Genomic DNA, 20,231 nt, shown 5'->3' on the forward strand with positions numbered 1-20,231 from the left:
CCCCACGACACAGAAAAAGAGGAAGACCCTGGCTACATTGAAACGATGGAGTGGGGCGTGCAGTGCAGGACACATGCAGGAAGAGGACTGGCAGGGTAGAAGGAGATTGAAACTTGGATGCGAGAGACGACACATGGTGTAGAAAACTTGCAGAAAGAAGAAGAAAGAAGAGGTCCGTAATGGAAGGAGCATCAGGTACATTCTGGGCGTCACACTGCATCAGCTACAGGACCGGCACCGATAGTGCTGTGAGAGAATAACTGGTAAAAGTTGTCACTTCATCATGCTGTAAATAACGATCAGTTATCAGGTCCGTGTCTCGGAACTGCCTTAGTTACACACCGAATCATGTGCTGTAGTGGGAAACGGGGCTGGCATTGCTGGAGCTGTGACAATATTCTCTGGTAGCGGTCACCTTTACGTCGCACTGTAAATGCAAGTCAGTGACTGCTGTTTCAGGTCAGTGTCTGGGAACCGCATCAAGTACATGCCGGGAGGGGTACTGCAGCGGGCACCAGGGTTGGCACTACTGGAGCTGAAGGGGAATCCCCTGGTGGCGGTCGCGCCCACTGCCTTCTCCCACCTGCCGAGACTGCGAAAGCTGTGAGTACAAACAGTACATCGCCGGGCGTTCTGTACAGAGTAATTTGTTGCTAAGTTTGTCTGCGAAGCGATATGGTTGAAACTGTGGAGTCTTACTAGAAATCAAATGTGTTATCATCCTTGACGAGTCATCATGACTGTGGCCTCTCTGTGATTTGTTTAGAAGCTATCAGATTAATTTATCTTTTTTTTCCAGTATTCTCCAATTCGAACAGTGCTGTTTCTCTAAAGATTTCGACATCAAAGTGATGCTGCACTTCAATTTTTCTTCATTCTTTCTAAAACTCACTCAGCTCCAAAACTTGATAAATACAGATGGGAGCATTATATTTTACAGCAGAAAGCTCAATTTCCTAGTTCTTCTCGAACTTTCTTTTCTGTTCTGTGTATTATGTTGATCTGGTGTACTATAGTCGAACTATTGCTAGGTGCTGTCCCCATTCTCTGGTCCATACTTGTTTCGTAGAGCAAACAACTGTTTTAATCCATGCGGCGATCCATTGGAACAAAGCACTTGTTTGGGTTGCCTGATGAATAGCATTTGCTGCTGAGAAGTGCTGCGTGATGTTGGAGATGATTTTGCAATTCAGTATCGTATCGTTTGTATTCTTGAGGGTCCGCACCAAGCTATGCGTCTTGGAGAGACATTATAAGTAGAGAAATCCAAGTGGCTGCTATGTTTAAATTATTTAGTGCTTTGCTGGTCTGGGATAGGTCTGTTTCAGCTAAAGTGCCATTTTCCAGCTGCCCGTGGATAATACATAAGTTTGTTAACCTGTGTTTCTATTCTTATAACTATTGACAGTATTGGGTTTTACGTCTCGCTTTTTTTTTTGACGTCCACAAAACATCAATCGGTGCTGTCACTGTCTAATGATTCGGTTGTTACGTCTCATAGTTTGCGTGATTATATTACTGTGGCATCTACATTGCCATATCTCCGTCGTTAATGTTGTAGTAGAAGAGATTTTTTGTTGGCCAACGCCTTTTTGTTCTGTTTAATACTTTTTGTACTTTTGACAGCTTTTTTAACAGAACAGCGAAAGTGTTATATGGTTACGATTTTGTTTTAATTTATTAATCTATGGGTTTCTCCGTAATAGTGATTTGATCTTTGCTGCTATTATCATCTTTTATTACAAATATTGGCTTGGCATGTTTATCTGTTACCAATATTTAAGTATCAATATAATTTTCAATGCAGCTAGATGCAAATTCTGTTGTATAATCACTCACTATTGTCAATAGAAATAAGAATAGAAACAAAGGTTGACGAAGATATTTATTATTCGCAGGCAGCCACAAAATGGCACTGTAGCAGAAATAGGCCTATGGCAAACCAAGAAAGTGCTAAATACTTTAAACATAGTGTCGGTTAGGATTTCTCTGCTAATAACGTCCTGTCGTGTCTAATAAATCTTGTTTGTTGTTCTCTATAGAAATGTCGTGGCAGAATGTTATGAGAATAATCTTATCGTTTACATGGTTGTCATTAAATATCAAGTATTGAAGCACCTTACATAGATGACTGATTAAGGTACTTGGTAATAACAGCTTGCATTCGTTCTGAGGCTATAGGTTGGCCTCAGGAAAGTAACAGTGACATAAAATGTAGTTTTTTGAATCAGTGTATGACGAAAATGAAGACCTAAATCATAAACTGAGGAGAGAAGATACGTTCTTTGATTTGCTCAAAATATTTAACTGTGTGGGCCCAGTTACAATTTTACATTTGTTGCATTTTTTTAATTAGAGAGAAAGCTCACACATGATTCGTGTCGTATCTAGAAAATACAAGCAGAATGTTTCATCTAATGTTAACAAACATCGAATAGTTTCAATCTGAATTGACTTCTGTAGATATACTACGTAGTTCTGTTATAATTCCATTGTCTTTTGTAATATGAAACTTTGATCTACCACTGAACATTGTTAATACATTTTTTTAGTTTCTAGGTGGCATAAGTTCCTTTGATTAAGACGTTTAAGGTGACATAAATTATTTAGCAGATGTGGTAGAGGATGAAATTAGCGCATGTCTTATGAAGGACAGGTTTACATGTAGCTGCATAAAATCACTGTCCTCTAAACAGAACTCTGGTAAAAACAAAATTTACTATGGAATGATGAAATAATCAGTGAAGTCTAAGATTTTGCATTCATAGAACTGAAGACAGATGAAAACATTTCTTGTACATATCACAGTCAGGCTTTTCTGCAGAAATTGTATGCTGTTGCTGTAGGGATGATCTCCCCTGTCATTGGCAATGAATTACTATGGCTTTGCCTTACTTCCATTTTATTATCCTTCATGAAATCATATTTTCGTAAAACTCTGAGTATTTATTAGGTACTCCATGTGCGGAGAATGCCGTTGTTCTGCAACTGCATATTCAATTAATGTGAGTGTAGAAAGTGTAGGAGTTGAATAAATTGAAGAATCAGCTGTACTGCCTGTCACCGCTTCCCTGTTAGCAGATAAAAGAATTCTCGCTCGCCAGTCTGCTGACCGCTGACCGTGGAGACGTCAGACGTGTTCACTTAATTCGTTTCGACTGCCGTAATTAATAACTTGTAAAATGAAGAGGCCATGGGGAAAGTTACAGACTAACAACAGACAGCAAACTTAAATAAATCAGAGTATATTGTTAGTCTAAAACAGAATGTCTACGAGGTAGTCTTGTTACACAACTAGAACGAAATCAGTCCGCTATTCTGGATTACTTGTCACACAGCCGTCTTGCTGTAGGACAAGAAAAATACTTGGACAGACTATAAGAAATAAATGATAACTCGTCCAGTCTCGAGAGAGTGGTATTTATTTTTAGAGTTGACACGAACTCTCAGAGGTGAACCTCGCCAAAGTAAGTGGTTAGTGATGATGTGTTACAGGAGTGACGCCACGGCACCTACCACGTCAGCATTGATGAAATACCGAGCGAGGTGGCGCAGTGGTCAGACACTGGACTCGCATTCGGGAGGACGACGGTTCAATCCCGCGTCTGGCCATCCTGATTTAGGTTTTCCGTGATTTCCCTAAACCACTCCAGGCAAATGCCAGGATGGTTCCTTTGAAAGGGCACGGCCGACTTCCTTCCCCTTCCTTACCTAATCCAATGAGACTGATGACCTCGCTGTCTGGTCTCCTTCCCCAAACAACCCAACCAATTGATGAAATCGTCGTAATAGCTGTCCGTACTGCAAGCAGCGTAATCGCATAATAAGAACAACCGAATAAGCCATGATATTCTATCGCGAAGCATCCTAACTAAACCGACTGGCTCCGCACAAAGGTGCTCCCAAGTTCGTGTAAGCCAGATCATGTATAATAAAATGACGGCATCTCCCACACTACTGCAACCGAATGGAGCTCGAAGAGCGTCTCTCCATGGTTTTGTAAATTCGGATGTAGCACACCAGTCTTCCATCTCCGAGTGAAAAAGTTTCATATAGCCAACTTCACGGTGGCAGTGAAGACGGCTCCTGCTGCTTCCATCACGACAGCTGCCGTTAGAGGTGTGGGGGTTCACGTCTACAGAGAAGTTTCAGAAATATGCGGTAGCCAGTATCCCTATAACAGCACATACATTTAGATGGCCCTGAAGATGGTGCCCATGAGGCACTGAAACAGGTAGTCAAATAACTCATAAAATTACGGCTGTAGGTATTTATTTTCTTCAAGTTGTGGCGTATAAGTTGGGCGACCCGTGTGGCGCCGGGTCAATGAACGTGGAAGCAACCAGTCCCTAGACAAAGGCATACCTGCTGCGAAATCTGTACGTAACGGCCTCAACTTTACTGACTTTTGCCATCTTGTGGTTTTTCTCTTGTAGCTGATCAGTGGACATGCAAAATGATCCACACCACTATACGATGATCCTCCTGTTAGGCAATACATCGAGTGGAGAAATCGATATTTAGGGCTAGATTGCCCAATTAATTTTATCGACTTTTTAATTTATCAAGCGGTACACCTGTTATTATGACCGCTGAAATCATGATTGTGATATTGTGTACTAAAACTCACTTTCTTTATGTGGGATTGTACTGAATTGCTGCTGACGTTCCTCCACACAGGTCTCAGACAAATCACATTGTTACAAAAGGCCGCTCCAGTTGCTGATACGTACTTTTAAGTCTACGACCGTTTCGGCTTTCATATACAGGCCATTTACAAGTGCATCTGAAAACTATACTGCTCCAGAACATCGTCAAAACAGCGTTCCTTCACAACAGCAAAATTTGCTGATCGATTTGAAATTGGCATGTGTGTGAAAGCTGAAACCGGTCGTGGGCTCAAATAAAGTATACAGGGTGACTTTTTTTGTTACAGAGACTGCGGTCTAATACGCGCTGTACCATGCAGCCACAGTTACAGTATACATGGTTGCCCCCCTAGAGGACGGTACTGTTCCTCATGCGTCATGCTCTAGTGCCCTCTCCTACCATAGCAATGAGTAATGTTGTGTCCGATCACTTCTCTTACTGACTCATCTTGCAGTGGACGTGATGCAGCGTTGTACAAAATCGACAGTTTGCCGACGTGGAGTTTACTTACGGAAAGGGAAATGGAACGGGTGGCGAGCAGCGGGCAGCAAGGTTAGGGGGGGGGGGGGGGGGCATCACCGCATACAACAACCACAGCATTCAATGTTTGTAACAATGTTTCGTCCTTCGTCTCAGACACGGTCGTTTCAGAAAGCACGAAATCATGAAGGACGTACGCGAAACGTTCGGACACCAGACTTGGAGGAAGCACTGTAGAAGGCGACCGCCGTGTCAGTACCAATCAGTTGGCCCGGAAGTACAGGATAAGCGAGACGATTGTGTGAAACATTTTCCATGATAGTTGTCACTACCCTCATCACTTACAGCGTGTACAGGGCTTACTAGCGACAGACTTTGCACATTGGGAGCAGTTTGGTCACTGGTTTCTTCAACAGACAACCACGATTTCGGGATTTGTCTCGTCCTTCCCATTCACGGATAAGGCCACCTTTACACGGAGTACTATCTTCAACTTTCATAACAATTACCTGTGGGATATTGAGCAGCGAATAATCAACATCGGTGCAGCCGGAATGTGTGGGCTGGGATAATAGGCTACCGTATTTTGGGACCAGTCTTCCTTCCACGTCGCCTAACAGGCCGGAACTGTCCAAAAAAATTATTCAAATGTGTTTGAAATCTTATGGGACTTAACTGCGAAGGTCATCAGTCCCTAAGCTTACACACTACCTAACCTAAATTATCCTAAGGACAAACACACACACCCATGCCCGAGGGAGGACTCGAACCTCCGCCGGGATCAGCCACTCAGTCCATCAGGCCGGAACTATCAGCATTTCTTCCGGGTGACTTTGCCTCCCCTCCAGGAAGAAGCGACATTCACGATTCGTAGGGTTATGTGGCTGCTACACAATGGTGCTCACGCGCATGCGTTGAATCACATGGAACCCATTTTCAAAACATACTGTAATTGTGGCTGCATGGTAGAGCGCGTAATAGACCGCATTCTCTGTAACAATGTATGACTGAATAAATGGTCTCTATCACAGAATCCGTGCATTTCCAGACATAAGTTCATTACACCTTTTACGTTCCGTGGCCGCGCGGGATAGCCGCGCGGTTTGGGGCGTCTTGTCAGGGTTCACGCGGCTCCCCCTGTCGGAGGTTCGAGTCTTCCCTCGGGCATGTGTGTGTGTGTGTGTGTCGTCCTTGGCTTAAGTTAGTTTAAGTTAGATTAAGTAGTGTGTAAGCTTAGGAACCGATGAACCCAGCAGTTTCGTCCCATAAGACCTAACCACAAACTTACAAAAATTTATGTTCCATTTCGCCTCATTGATCAATCCCAAGAATTTGTACACGGTGGAAAAAAATCACCCTGTATATTAGCAACTAGAGCGGCCTTTTGTAACACTGTGCAGTCTTGTATTCTTAGCTTAGAAAAGGGTGATCAGAACTATCTGTGGTATCAGTTTTCCAGGTCCGTACAGTCCCTTTTTAAGTCTCTCACAATTCCAACATATTTCCATATATGCTCCCCCCTGGGATTTGTTGTTGGTAATATGGGCTCATTCTGAAGGACCTATACCATTTAATAAATGAACAATTGACAGAAATATTATTTTCATTGAATATTTCTACTTTCACCATTATATTGACAAGTGAACACTTTTCTGACGGCCAGTATTTCTACAGGTGTCCATTAAAATTGTAGGGCTATTGTGATAAACCCTAGATTTTCGTATCTAGATTTCATATCTAAGCTGTGGCTTGTGTTATTCTGTACATGAGTTCTTTGTTTCGGTATAGAATCTTTCACTGTAATTTGTTATTTATTTTCATGTGCAAGAGAAACTATTTTAAGTAAATCCAACATTCTGTTGGTAAAGGCACAAGCAACTCAAATTTAATCCTTTTTTATTCAGATTTTGTTACATTTGCGGGTAATTTCTTGGTGATGACTAATTTCGAACGTTAACTTTCATTGTCAAACCTGGTGTTACAGTATTATTGAACACAAATAATGCAAAATCTTATTGCAATTTTCAGTTCACAGTGTGTATAACTTGTAGTAGTGCAAATATCGAATGAGACGCACTTGCGTTTCAGTATAAGCTAGTCTCTTGAATGTACTATCTCTGTATTATAATCGAACCGCATTTATCATCCTGATATGTTTTATGAAGATTTCTTGTAAGTACATCATTGGAATTATGCTCTAACAAAAACTTGAACTGCAGATATGTCTTATTGGATATTTGCATTGCTGCGGTCTGTGAAAACAGTATACTGAAAATTGCTATAATATTTTTTATTCTTTATCTTTAATAATATTGTAAGTTCTGTAGGCAATGGTTCCAGAATTAACGTTAACGTTCGAAACTAGTCACCATCAATAAATTATACAAACTTTGACAAAACTCTGAATAGGTAAGAAAGCTTTACATTTTATTTTATTTCTCGTAATTACTGTTTCTAGTTCTCATCTGCAGTTTCTAAATTATGTGTAAAATGTTCCATGAGATAATATGTTCAGCTTGGCTAGTCGCATGAAATGAGAGAAACAAATGACAGTTTTTTAAAAAAGTGTTTGGAACATCCTTTGGGAAATGAGAGTCATCGAATCAACAAGACTGAACAACTAACTATCCGTATTGCCCAGCTTATGACACATTGTTGTACCACAACAATATACTCATAATATACTGATAATAACTGAAAGTGTTACAGTTTGAAGTAGCAGTTCGATTTTTACCAAACTTTGTGGAGATGTTCTGTTCATAAAGATTGCTGGCTGGAGGCTGCCGTGGAAGTATACGTCTTCCTATTGCGTTCGCGACAAGTTCTATGAGTGACAAACCGTGGGAGTGGATACGTCTGTCAAAGATGAGGGTATTCCTCAAGGCATTTGTAGTGTGAATGCAGTATGGGACGTTGCATTACCCTGTTAGGATATGCCATTTGTCACCCTAATAATTGGGTATTAGAAGAGGTTTTCCATTATTGCCACGTTCGAATATTCAGCCTCGGTTCAACTACTACAAAATGAATCATGTTGTACATCACAACAGCTCCTCACACCAGGCGTGCAAGATAGTGAAGCGGGGGGTCTCAAGAATAGCTGTGATCTTTCACCAGGGCGTCTACGGATACGTTGACGTCAATCTCACGAATGGAAGCGAGACTTATTACTGAACAACGGAGAAAGCCACTCAGTGTCCTAGTTCTCTGCTTGCACGCCATACAAATCCCTGTTGGCAGTAGTATGATGTCTGGAGTAAACGAAACTCTAGATGTCTAGATCTCTTCCCAGCTTACAGTAGTCTGTTCCTGGCAGTAGGACGTCAGCGGCAAACGACGCGTAGAAACTCGATATCTCAAACCAGCTTCCAGTAATCTGTTCGCGACAGTATATGGTCACACTGCCTATCACGATACCATTGCATGTAATATGTCTACGAGACTTCTCTGGGCAATATCGGTGCTTGAAACGCGAATGGCGGATAAAAGACGTGTTCCGGACTGGGACTCGAACCAAGTACCATTTCTTTTCGCGGGAAAGTGCTATACCGACTGAGCTATTCAAGCACGACTCATAATCCGCCCTCATAGCTTTATTTCCACCAGCACCTCGGCTCCTATCTTCCAGACTCCACAAGAGTTCTCGTATGCATATCTTGCGGAACTGGCACTCCTGGGAAAAAGGGTATTGAGGATACCTGGCCTATCAACAGTCTATGAGGTTGCTTCCAGAACAAATTTTCAATCTATAATGGATTATGGGCGGATTATGTTCTTCTTGATAAACCAAAACTCTGTGCTGGACTGGGACTGCGATCTCTGCCTTTCTCAGGCAAGTGCTCTACCGACTGAGCTACCCAAGCATGGCTCACAACATGCCTTCGCAGATACACTTCCACTGGTACCTCCCGAGCTTTGAATTCCAGTCCAGAACACAATGTTTAGTCTCCAAGGAAGATTAAAATCGGCGTACACTGTGCTGCAGGGTGAAAGTAGAAACTGTAGCTGTCGCCCCTTGAGACATGACTGATTTTTAGTAGGCATGGCGGCTGAGGCGCTGGGGAGGGTAGCAGTCATGCGCCCGATAGCATCAGTTAAACAATGTTGTCTGGTAATATATTTACTGTTCGTGATTTCATAGGACAGATTTCTTTCTCCGGAGCGGCAGAAAGAGTGCTGAATCGCATACTGGAGTGTGGCATGGAACGTGGATGCAGCACGCTGGTGTTGAGCAATCAAGACCCAACAGTGATGTCGTGCTGGTAGCCAGATCAGGAGACCACAGACGCGAACGTACCATGAATCACCTGGAATTCGTGCAGCCCGACTCAGCACTCTCGAATAAAGACGTGCACTTAGGCATGTGCCATCAACATACCACAGATGGTGGGTGTTATAAAGGCAGAAACCAAGAACCCAGATCAGCGACACAGTGTACAGCCAGGGAGATGGTACTATGTTCAACCACGGAGGCGGTACTCAAGTACCAGTGGAAGGCCCTGGCATATCCAATCTGTCAGTTACAGAGGTGACCAAACAACAGTGGCAGCTTGCAGTGACGAAGTTCCATCGCAGTCGTCTGGCTTCTGTCCTTTTAGACATCGGAATCAGACGGGATGACCGTTATCTGGAGGTCTCAGTAGACTTGTCCCGACCGTGGGGCCTCACTTATTATCAGTTTTAATTTCCTTCGCGGTTTCCGTCAGTGCTAAGCCGCTGTAGAGCGGCTGAGATCAGATTTTATATGTTACTACCGCATACTGCAAGGCTCGCAGATATTGGGTGCTGCAATACTGCCCCGTTTGCACTCCTTGTTTATTGCTCGGCTTGGTGTGGCAACTTGTTACGAGCAGGACCCTGCTTTCTGCAAGGCTGGCTGCTCCAGATACCGATTGTACCACACAGTATGAGCTGGACCTGATTACCTACCGTCTGCGCCAAATAATAAGTTTTTAAGATTTATGAGAGCTCCCGGGAATTGGATCTGCTGTGCAACAAAACATTACCCTAGGATACGGCTAAGCCATTTCTCTGCAATATCCTTTCTTCCAGGAGCGCTAGTCCAGAAAGATATGCAGAAGCACTTCTGTGAAGCTTGGAAGCTAGGAGAAGAGGTAATGGTTGAAGTAGAACTGTGAAAGTGGGTCGTGAGTCGTACTTAGAAAGCTTAGTCGCTAGAGCATTTACTCATTAAGGGCAGACGTCCCAGGTTCGACTTTCAATACGAAGCACAGTTTTAATCTTGTTGCAAAATGTTTCAGATCAGCACACGCTCTGCTGGAGAGTGAAATTTCGCTCTGCAGTCTGTACTTTACTTTATTATGACTGTCTGGTAACTCTGAGAATAACATCTACCATATTTCACGTTATCTCTGTATAAATTCGCGTGCTACTCATTATGTGGTACGCGTCACCTGTCAGAGTTGATAATATTTCCCCCTGTCTGTTTGTGCCAGCATCCTGTCCGACGCGCGGGAGCTGACGGAGTTCCCCAACCTGGAGGGCACGGCGGCGCTGGAGATCCTGCGGCTGGACAGGGCTGGACTCCAGGAGGTGCCTTCCTCACTCTGTTCTGTCTGTCCCAGGCTCCGCAGTCTGTGAGTACCTCAGCGCTTCTCCTCTTAATACGATCTCTGTTCTTAGAGGATGTCCCAAAGTTTAAGAGCCAAAATTATATAGACGCTAGATGACCGTGAATTGGACATTTTCAGATAATAAAAAAAAAAGATTCATTACACTAAAACATTTATTTAATTACTTAACAAATATATTCGCCAAACAGCCGTGCAAATTGAGAAGTTATTTTATTTTATTTTCGCTGCCAGTTTCGGCAAGTCAATGTGCCGTCTTCAAAAATTATCGATATTGCCATACTGGGACCATCTGTTTCTAAATGTCGTGAACCCAAGTGCTGCCTCTGGATCACGGGGCCCCGGATTCGATTCCTAGACGGGTCGGGGATTTTCTCCGGTCAGGAACTGGTTGTTTGTGTAGTCCTCACCATTTCATCATCATCCGGGAAAATGGCGAGACTGGACTGTGTGACGATTGGGACCACGTCGTTGAACGCCTCACAAACCAAAATCATCAACTGCCATCATCTACCAGTCACATCTGTTGAAATTTCTTTCGTTCCCGACCTCACTTCTAGCTAGCTTGTTTGGCTATCAGTCGTACTTTGCCGAAATCTGGAACTTGTCGCACTTCTCCTGATGTTCCGCTACCACAGGTGTCACAGTCCCTTTAAATGTGTGCGGCTTTCGTGTTCTTTAATCTGATGTTTTTAATGTCCTCCCAGTTTCGATTGCAGGGCAAATACACTTTGCTACAGCAGCACGTCACTTCATAGACTATAGCAGTGCAGAAGTTATTAGGTGCGTCTGATTGCGTCGGAAGAAGTATTTCATTTCTCCTGACTGAAAGATGTGGTCTTTCTATAACTTTCCGGAAGACTTTTGCTTCTGCGTTCAGCGTTCAGCTAACACAGGACACTAGAAAATCACGAACAAGATCTCAAATAGAGGAGTTGAAACGTCAAGAAATCTGAAGAGAAACGTGACGCGGCCTAAGAGCACAGAAGATTTTACCTTTAATGGCAGCTGCCCCAAAAGCCTGAGACGTTAAGACTACTAAGGCTATTTCTGAGATGTCAAAGCTAAAGTATTCAAAACAGTTAGAGGATCAGAAGTATCTCACAACATATCATGATAAATTCTGCGTAAAATGACGTCAGAGACAGTACATCACATTGGAACGTAGTCATATCTACAACAGAAGCATGGGACTACAACTTTTCGCCTATTAAACTTCTTCAGAAGCGGTCCAAAGAACCCTCATTACTAACCTTTGCAACCGTGTGTGACTATCGGTGACGCAAGCGGCGCTTCACACTAGTTTCGCACAGATTAACTCATATCGTTTTTGAGTGGCATTTTACAAGTCCTAAAGATGAGGTAACACTAGTGCTGGAAGAAGGACGGGAACTACAGCACTTGTCGAAAAATGCCGTCGAATGATTTCCGGATATTTTCCTGTAAGGCATACACAAAACAGGGAATACAAGTCATACCATAAATTTTCAGAATGTGATCCACAAACTAAGATCAGTGGAGGCTAGCATCGTTATCCACAGACTAGGAGATTTGCCAGTGGCGCCGTAAAAGTACCGTGGAAAAGTGGGTAGGAAAATCTTCACATGTGGTATTTGCTGTGTTGCGACACTTCCTCGCTTGTTTCATTATTGAAACATCATGGATTTTGCGATATACCATGGCATTTTCCTGACTAGCCGAAATTGTTTGCAGAGTAACCATGGGTCTATGGAATGCCGCATTATGGGTGCCCAAATTATCACCCAACTCCCACTATGTTTCACTCTTCGAACATAAACTCGACCAGATGTCTGAAACAATGTGAAACAAGACTCGTCCGACCAAATACGTTTCTTCCTTTGCTCCATAGTTCAGGTTTAATGGCTTAAGTACCACAGTTTTCTTGTTACAGGCATTGCCATTAGTAATGTGTGATTTTGAAATTCCAGCTCGCCTTGAAATTCCCAGCTCGTGGAACACCCTTTGTGTTGTTTTGGTGCTGACAGGATTCACAATGTGACATCTGTTCAGCAGTGGCAATTGCGGCTCTCGTCCTCTTATTTTTCGTAACAATCCATTTCAGTGACTGCCTATCATGATCATTCAATAAACGATATCGCTTGCGTTGTGACTTAGAGGATGATGTCTTTCCGCTTTCCCTGCATGCGTTATAGATCTTCAGCACGGTTCTGGAAACACCAGATGATTCGGCTCCCTTGATAACGGAATCATCAACAGTTTTCCCACGTCCGAATGCGTAGCCTTGACATAATGCACTCGCAACTACACAGAACACTGTCGTGACCAAGACTGACACCTGCAATGTGTTCGTGACTTTCCGCAGCTGCCGACCGCCCTCACATACAAGAGCACAACCTGCAGGCTTGGCTAGCGTCTGCAATTACACTACCGGCCATTAAAATTGCTACACCAAGAAGAAATGCAGAGGATGAACGGGTATTCATTGGACAAATATATTATACAAGAACTGACATGTGATTACATTTTCACGCAATTTGGGTGCATAGATCCTGCGAAATCAGTACAAAGAACAACCACCACTGGCCGTAACCGCAGCCATGGTCTCCGAGCTGATAGTCCATGCTGCTGCAAACGTCGTCCAACTGTTCGTGCAGATGGTTGTTGTCTTGCAAACGTCCCCATCTGTTGACCCAGGGATCGAGATGTGGCTGAACGATCCGTTACAGCCATGCGGATAAGACGCCTGTCATCTCGACTGCTAGTGATACGAGGCCGTTGGGATCCAGCACGGCGTTCCGTATTACCCTCCTGAACCCACCGATTCCATTTTCTGCTAATAGTCATTGGATCTCGACCAACGCGAGCAGCAATGTCGCGATACGATAAACCGCAATCGCGATAGGCTACAATCCGACCTTTATCAAAGTCTGAAACGTGATGGTACGTATTTCTCCTTACACGAGGCATCACAACATCGTTTCACCAGGCAACGCCGGTCAACTGCTGTTTGTGTATGAGAAATCGGTGCGAAACTTTCCTGATGTCAGCACGTTGTAGGTGTCGCCACCGGCGCCAACCTTGTGTGAATGCTCTGAAAAGCTAATCATTTGCATATTACAGCATCTTCTTCCTGTCGTTTAAATTTCGCGTCTGTATCACGTCATCTTCGTGATGTGGCAATTTTAATGGCCAGTAGTGTATGTTCAACATGCATTTCTCGCGGTGTTTCCATTTTTTTGTCCAATTCTTGTGTATCTAGAGCATTTGGAATAAGTCTTTTCCAACCACTTAACATAATTTTACAGTAATCTCACCAGCTGTGTCTAACAGTTTGATGATGGCTTTGCGTTTCTGTTATTTACAGAAGTTAAAACTGTTGTATATAGGTATCTGCTCTGAGCCCGCATTATTTGCGATTATTTCGTTGGTTATATCTCCACTCTTCGCATTTGACGGAAACATACAGATCAGATTCTGCTGTTCACACCAACCCCTGAGCAAAAATGGCTGTTCCGATGCACGACTCGATGTCGAGCGTACGTTAAACATTATTCTTTCTTCCTTCCTTCCTTCTGATAAATGAGTGTCTACAAGAGACATCTGGTGACACACAGGGTGAGACATTCCTAGTGCACCAAAACCAAATAATTTGTTTATCAAATAAAGAGAAAAACAAAATTCTGCTTATTTGGGTATCGGTATTCAGTACTATGCTTGCCGATATGAAATACCACCAAAGGATCAAAATGACTGCGTTACTTGTGATACGTAATTAGCGAGCTATGCCCAGCCACTAGTCAAAGTCTCATATTGCCATTGCTGTTATTTACACGTTAACAGAGGCATGAATGCCTCGCCGACTGTCTCTCTCACATGTCGATCTGTGCTAGACATTTATTAGCTGCCATTTAGGTCCCACTTCACTCTTACTCGTTTTCCCCCATTACTCGTATTTTCTAGTACCTTGACGTTTGCTGTTTTTGCCGTTAGTTCTTCTCCAAATTTTACAATATTTACACCCTTTACCAGACTTGAACCTAACTAAAATATGGAATATTCCCAGTCTAACTATCGCCCATTTAACTAGTCACTTTATCTTTTATAAAACAATTGGCCCTGAGCACTATGCGACTTAACTTGTGAGGACATCAGTCGCCTAGAACTTAGAACTAATTAAACCTAACTAACCTAAGGACATCACACACATCCATGCCCGAGGCAGGATTCGAACCTGCGACCGTAGCGGTCGCTCGGTTCCAGACTGTAGCACCTGGAACCGCACGGCCTCTCCGGCCGGCTTATAAAACAATTAACAAATAGTTCCTGATTATTTCATTCTTCATTACTGAAATTCTGTCGGCCACTCAGCACACACTTTCTCTCTCCTGAGCTTGCTCGCGAGTTCTGATCTGATCACTCTCAAGGCAATTTTGGAACCTCTGCTGCCTCAGTGGCAGAAGTCCACCTGCGTAGCCAAAAAAGATAAACACTTACATGAGGGGAGTATTCACTAAAATAGTGTGTCTTTGTCCAGTCCTAGGAAAGGGTACATTATTTATTCAGTATTCGATTCTCATGGCTTTATTCACATATACAGTATGAGATATTGTGTTCACGAAAGAATATAGTGAGTAACCCAAAAACTAGAAATGGCACTACACTTCAATTTTTTGGGTGGTCGTCAGTCTACTGACTGGTTTGATATGACCGTCCACGAATTCTTCTCCTGTGCCAACCTCTTTATCTCGGAACTCCAGTTGCTCCCAATACACTCCTTTGTTGGACATATTCAAATTTCTGTCTACCCTATTGTGCTTACTCTTTATAGTAGCTGCCTTAAGTGTTTTATAATTCCTATCATCATGTACCATCTTACTGTCAATGTTTTCCACAGACTCATCTCTTCCTCTATTTTGCGGAGAAATTTCTCATCTCAGCAGTACACCTGATTTTCAACATCCTTCTAAAGCAACACATCTCAATAGAAACAATTCCAGTTTTCCAGTACTGTGCTCCAAATTTATCTTCCCAGCGATATCTTCCTGAAATTCTTCGTCACAGAGTCAGAGGACAGCAATGTCATCAGCAAATTTTACTATCGATATTCTTTTATTCTGAATTCTAGTTCCATTCCTAATCTTTTCTTTCATTTCGGTCGTTATCTCCTCGATTCATAGGCTAAACAAGGGCATCGAACCACGAAAGGTGGTACTAACAAAGAACCCCTTGAGTGCGAGGTCGCAAAAGTCCAAAGATGTTTACTGCATTCGACGCCTCACATATTGTCTACCATGCAACCACAATATTGGCTGTTAATGGCAACTGGGAGGCGGGACTGGAGGTATCCAGTGGTGAGCACAGCAAGAGGCTACTGAGCGTAGTTGAACTGCTTAGTCAACGAGTAACTCACAACAGTGCTACAGTGCTAATGGTGTTGATACAGAGCAGAGCAGTGGAAACGATAAACAAAGCAAATATTGCATTATATCTACAACAACTGCGGAAGTTGACATTTCGTCAGAAAAGAACCCACGGAATTTTGCAGAGTGAGAAAGAAGAGGCAAAAGAAATATTAGTGTTTCTGCAAGATGAGTCAGTGGAATGTGTGGTGTCGTTTCACTCGACTGTGTGGCCAATGTACATGAGGAATACAATGACTGTGATAAGTGCTTAACAAGTGAAAGTGACATCGAAACATGTGTCGAGACATGTAGTTCATCGTCCTTGCCGGACGGGGAACCACAAGTCCCGTCTCCAGTGGAACGTTGTAAAGGACTGTCGTTATCCAAGGAGCGGGTACTAAAGACAGTTACGTGTGTGGAAGATCATCTGCAGCATAGTGAAAAAACAATTATGAATAGATTTCGAATAAGTCCGTAGCAATATGACCGCATAGTGCATAAGAAAAACTACGGGTATTCAAGGGAGGAAAAGGCGCATTTGTTACAAAAACCGGTGTTTGCGCGTTTCGAGTATGCTAAATACAACTTACAAGATGCGCGTGACAGTGACCTAGTACTTCATGCACATCAGATTGCGCGCTACATACACTCCTGGAACAGGAAAAAAGAACACATTGACACCGGTGTGTCAGACCCACCATACTTGCTCCGGACACTGCGAGAGAGCTGTACAAGCAATGATCACACGCCCGGCACAGCGGACACACCAGGAACCGCGGTGTTGGCCGTCGAATGGCGCTAGCTGCGCAGCATTTGTGCACCGCCGCCGTCAGTGTCAGCCAGTTTGCTGTGGCATACGGAGCTCCATCGCAGTCTTTAACACTGGTAGCATGCGCGACAGCGTGGACGTGAACCGTATGTGCAGTTGACGGACTTTGAACGAGAGCGTATAGTGGGCATGCGGGAGGCCGGGTGGACGTACCGCCGAATTGCTCAACACGTGGGGCGTGAGGTCTCCACAGTACATCGATGTTGTCGCCAGTGGTCGGCGGAAGGTGCACTTGCCCGTCGACCTGGGACCGGACCGCAGCGACGCACGGTTGCACGCCAAGATCGTAGGATCCTACGCAGTGCCATAGGGGACCGCACCGCCACTTCCCAGCAAATTAGGGACACTGTTGCTCCTGGGGTATCGGCGAGGACCATTCGCAACCGTCTCCATGAAGCTGGGCTACGGTCCCGCACACCGTTAGGCCGTCTTCCGCTCACGCCCCAACATCGTGCAGCCCGCATCCAGTGGTGTCGCGACAGGCGTGAATGGAGGGACGAATGGAGACGTGTCGTCTTCAGCGATGAGAGTCGCTTCTGCCTTGGTGCCAATGATGGTCGTATGCGTGTTTGGCGCCGTGCAGGTGAGCGCCACAATCAGGACTGCATACGACCGAGGCACACAGGGCCAACACCCGGCATCATGGTGTGGGGAGCGATCTCCTACACTGGCCGTACACCACTGGTGATCGTCGAGGGGACACTGAATAGTGCACGGTACATCCAAACCGTCATCGAACCCATCGTTCTACCATTCCTAGACCGGCAAGGGAACTTGCTGTTCCAACAGGACAATGCACGTCCGCATGTATCCCGTGCCACCCAACGTGCTCTAGAAGGTGTAAGTCAACTACCCTGGCCAGCAAGATCTCTGGATCTGTCCCCCATTGAGCATGTTTGGGACTGGATGAAGCGTCGTCTCACGCGGTCTGCACGTCCAGCACGAACGCTGGTCCAACTGAGGCGCCAGGTGGAAATGGCATGGCAAGCCGTTCCACGGGACTACATCCAGCATCTCTACGATCGTCTCCATGGGAGAATAGCAGCCTGCATTGCTGCGAAAGGTGGATATACACTGTACTAGTGCCGACATTGTGCATGCTCTGTTGCCTGTGTCTATGTACCTGTGGTTCTGTCAGTGTGATCATGTGATGTATCTGACCCCAGGAATGTGTCAATAAAGTTTCTCCTTCCTGGGACAATGAATTCACGGTGTTCTTATTTCAATTTCCAGGAGTGTAGATTACAATTATTTCAAGGGAAGGAGTGGACGGTTGCGTAACTTCAAACATGCTACAGCACTGGAAGACGTAAGATAAAAAAAGTTCTCACAAAGCGTCAACTTCACGATGCACAGAAAACTGTGGAGTCAGTCTAAAAATTTGTGAAAGAGATAAACAAACTTATCCCATCGTTCAGGACTTTGTTTTCAACTCCGGACAATCCAGATTTAAAGAGGAAATGCCTATAAAAGGAACCCTGGAAATTAGAAGTACAGAGATTTGTGTCAAGTCTAACTAACATCAATGCCTTAACGAATCAGTATACAATTTCGTGCTGCGAGAAGTTGGATTGTTCTGCTCTCTACTATTCTTTCTCGTGTGCGTGTTGCTGCAAGGGCAATACGGAATATTTACGTCACAGCAAGTAAGAGTGGGAAAATGGGCGTAATAGAACTACAACTATGGTATGTGCACTGTTTTGACCAATAAATGGTCAAATTAACTTGCTTTTTCTTGATTCCTGATCTGCGTGTAAAAATCATACTCCTTTAGAACAAACTGCCCCTCCAGAAAATTGTGTGACATTGCACTTCACACCACCTGAAACCACTGAACAAATTCAGCCTCTAGATGTTTGTTTTTTCCGTGCCTATAAAACATATTATAACATTATCTGCAGCTACGCCTTAGAGGATAGCCCGTTTCACGATAAGCTCCACGACAAGCTGTTTCGCATTCACTTGCATGCCATCACATTCCATCAGTTCTCATCACCCCTTTACACACGTATGATTCGGTCTGTAATCTTTAAGAGTGGATACCTAGCTGAACATCCTGCACGGTTTGTAACTCTCAAGGAGTTCCCCTTCGATCTTGATGGTGCGAACCTTTGTGATCACTGTGGCGCATCTTTTTTCATTCGGTGTTCATTATGCATGTTAATGGTTCGTTTTGAACATTTCTTGAATATTGACTATGTCCTTTTTGTAAATTGTGATACATACATCCCATAGAAGGTTGATCTCTCCACCTCCCAGACGTTCATTTTCTGTCACCTCCCTGATGCGCATGGTGAGTCATTAGCAGCTAGTATTTTTCCTGTCGTAATTGTCAACACTACACAACAAATGAGCCTTACTAAAGACTGAACTTGCGACCTCGCACTCAAGGGATTCCTTATAAGAACTTTCTGCCCTCCACTGCTTGGTGCACGTTGGGGACGCTTAATGGCGTTCCTAAGCGCAGATTGTGCCGATTAATCGGTATTGAGCACCTAGACCAAGCGAGAAGCTTGTTACAGACTGCAGCAGGTTAATGGATTAGTGAGTATACCACAGCAAAAGCAGTTGTTGAGCGTAGCGCATTTGAAATCGACTGCTGTTCTTTCTGTGTTCTGTGCAGTACGCTGCAAAGCGTCCATCAGGAAGACGCTCGTAGTTGAAAATGCACCTTAATTATGCTGTTTCACCTCACTGTCATCTCATATGTTTTTTGATAGTAGCAAACCCACCAAGTTTTCATGATTTCAGTAAAACGCATACGATTGTTGCTGCTGTTGTTGATGTTGTTGTTGTTGTTGTTGTTGTTGTGGTGGTGGTAGTGGTGGGTGCGGTGGTGGTGGTAGTCTTCAGCCAGAAAACCAGTGGGGACCAATGGCCCCAGCAGTTTGGTTCCATAGGAACTTACCACCCGAAGACTGGTTTGATACATCACTCAGCACTTGCCTATACGGTACAAGTCTTTTCGTTACTGCATGCCTACATTAATCTACTTGCATGTCAACGTACTTAGAGTGTTCATGCCTTGGTCTCTCTCTATAATTTCCATTGTCAAATTGACAATTCCTTGATGCTTCAGATTATGTCCTATCACCCAGTCTTTTCTTCTAATCATGTTGTGCCACAAACTTCTTTATTTCACATTTCATCTCCAGCATTCTTTTGCTGTAGCGTCACATTTCAAAAGATTTGATTCTCTTCTTGCCCCAGCTGCTTATCGTCCACGTTTCACAAATACTTTAAAGCTAAAATTTATAATCGATGTTAACATGTCTCTCTTTTTCAGAAATTCATTTC

The 20,231-nt window shown here is 43.8% G+C and overlaps 1 protein-coding gene across 1 annotated transcript in view; it reads left to right on the forward strand.

The window, feature by feature from the left end:
- LOC126199490 (lutropin-choriogonadotropic hormone receptor-like) overlaps positions 1–20,231 on the forward strand; it is an 877,483-nt gene that overhangs the window by 578,379 nt on the left and 278,873 nt on the right. The window contains exons 7-8 of the mRNA XM_049936411.1: positions 460–603; positions 10,587–10,727. Coding sequence (XP_049792368.1) covers positions 460–603; positions 10,587–10,727 — 285 coding nt within the window. The remainder of the gene's footprint in view (positions 1–459; positions 604–10,586; positions 10,728–20,231) is intronic.

The sequence above is a fragment of the Schistocerca nitens genome, chromosome 8 (genome assembly GCF_023898315.1).
Source record: "Schistocerca nitens isolate TAMUIC-IGC-003100 chromosome 8, iqSchNite1.1, whole genome shotgun sequence".
Taxonomy (NCBI): Eukaryota; Metazoa; Arthropoda; class Insecta; order Orthoptera; family Acrididae; genus Schistocerca; species Schistocerca nitens.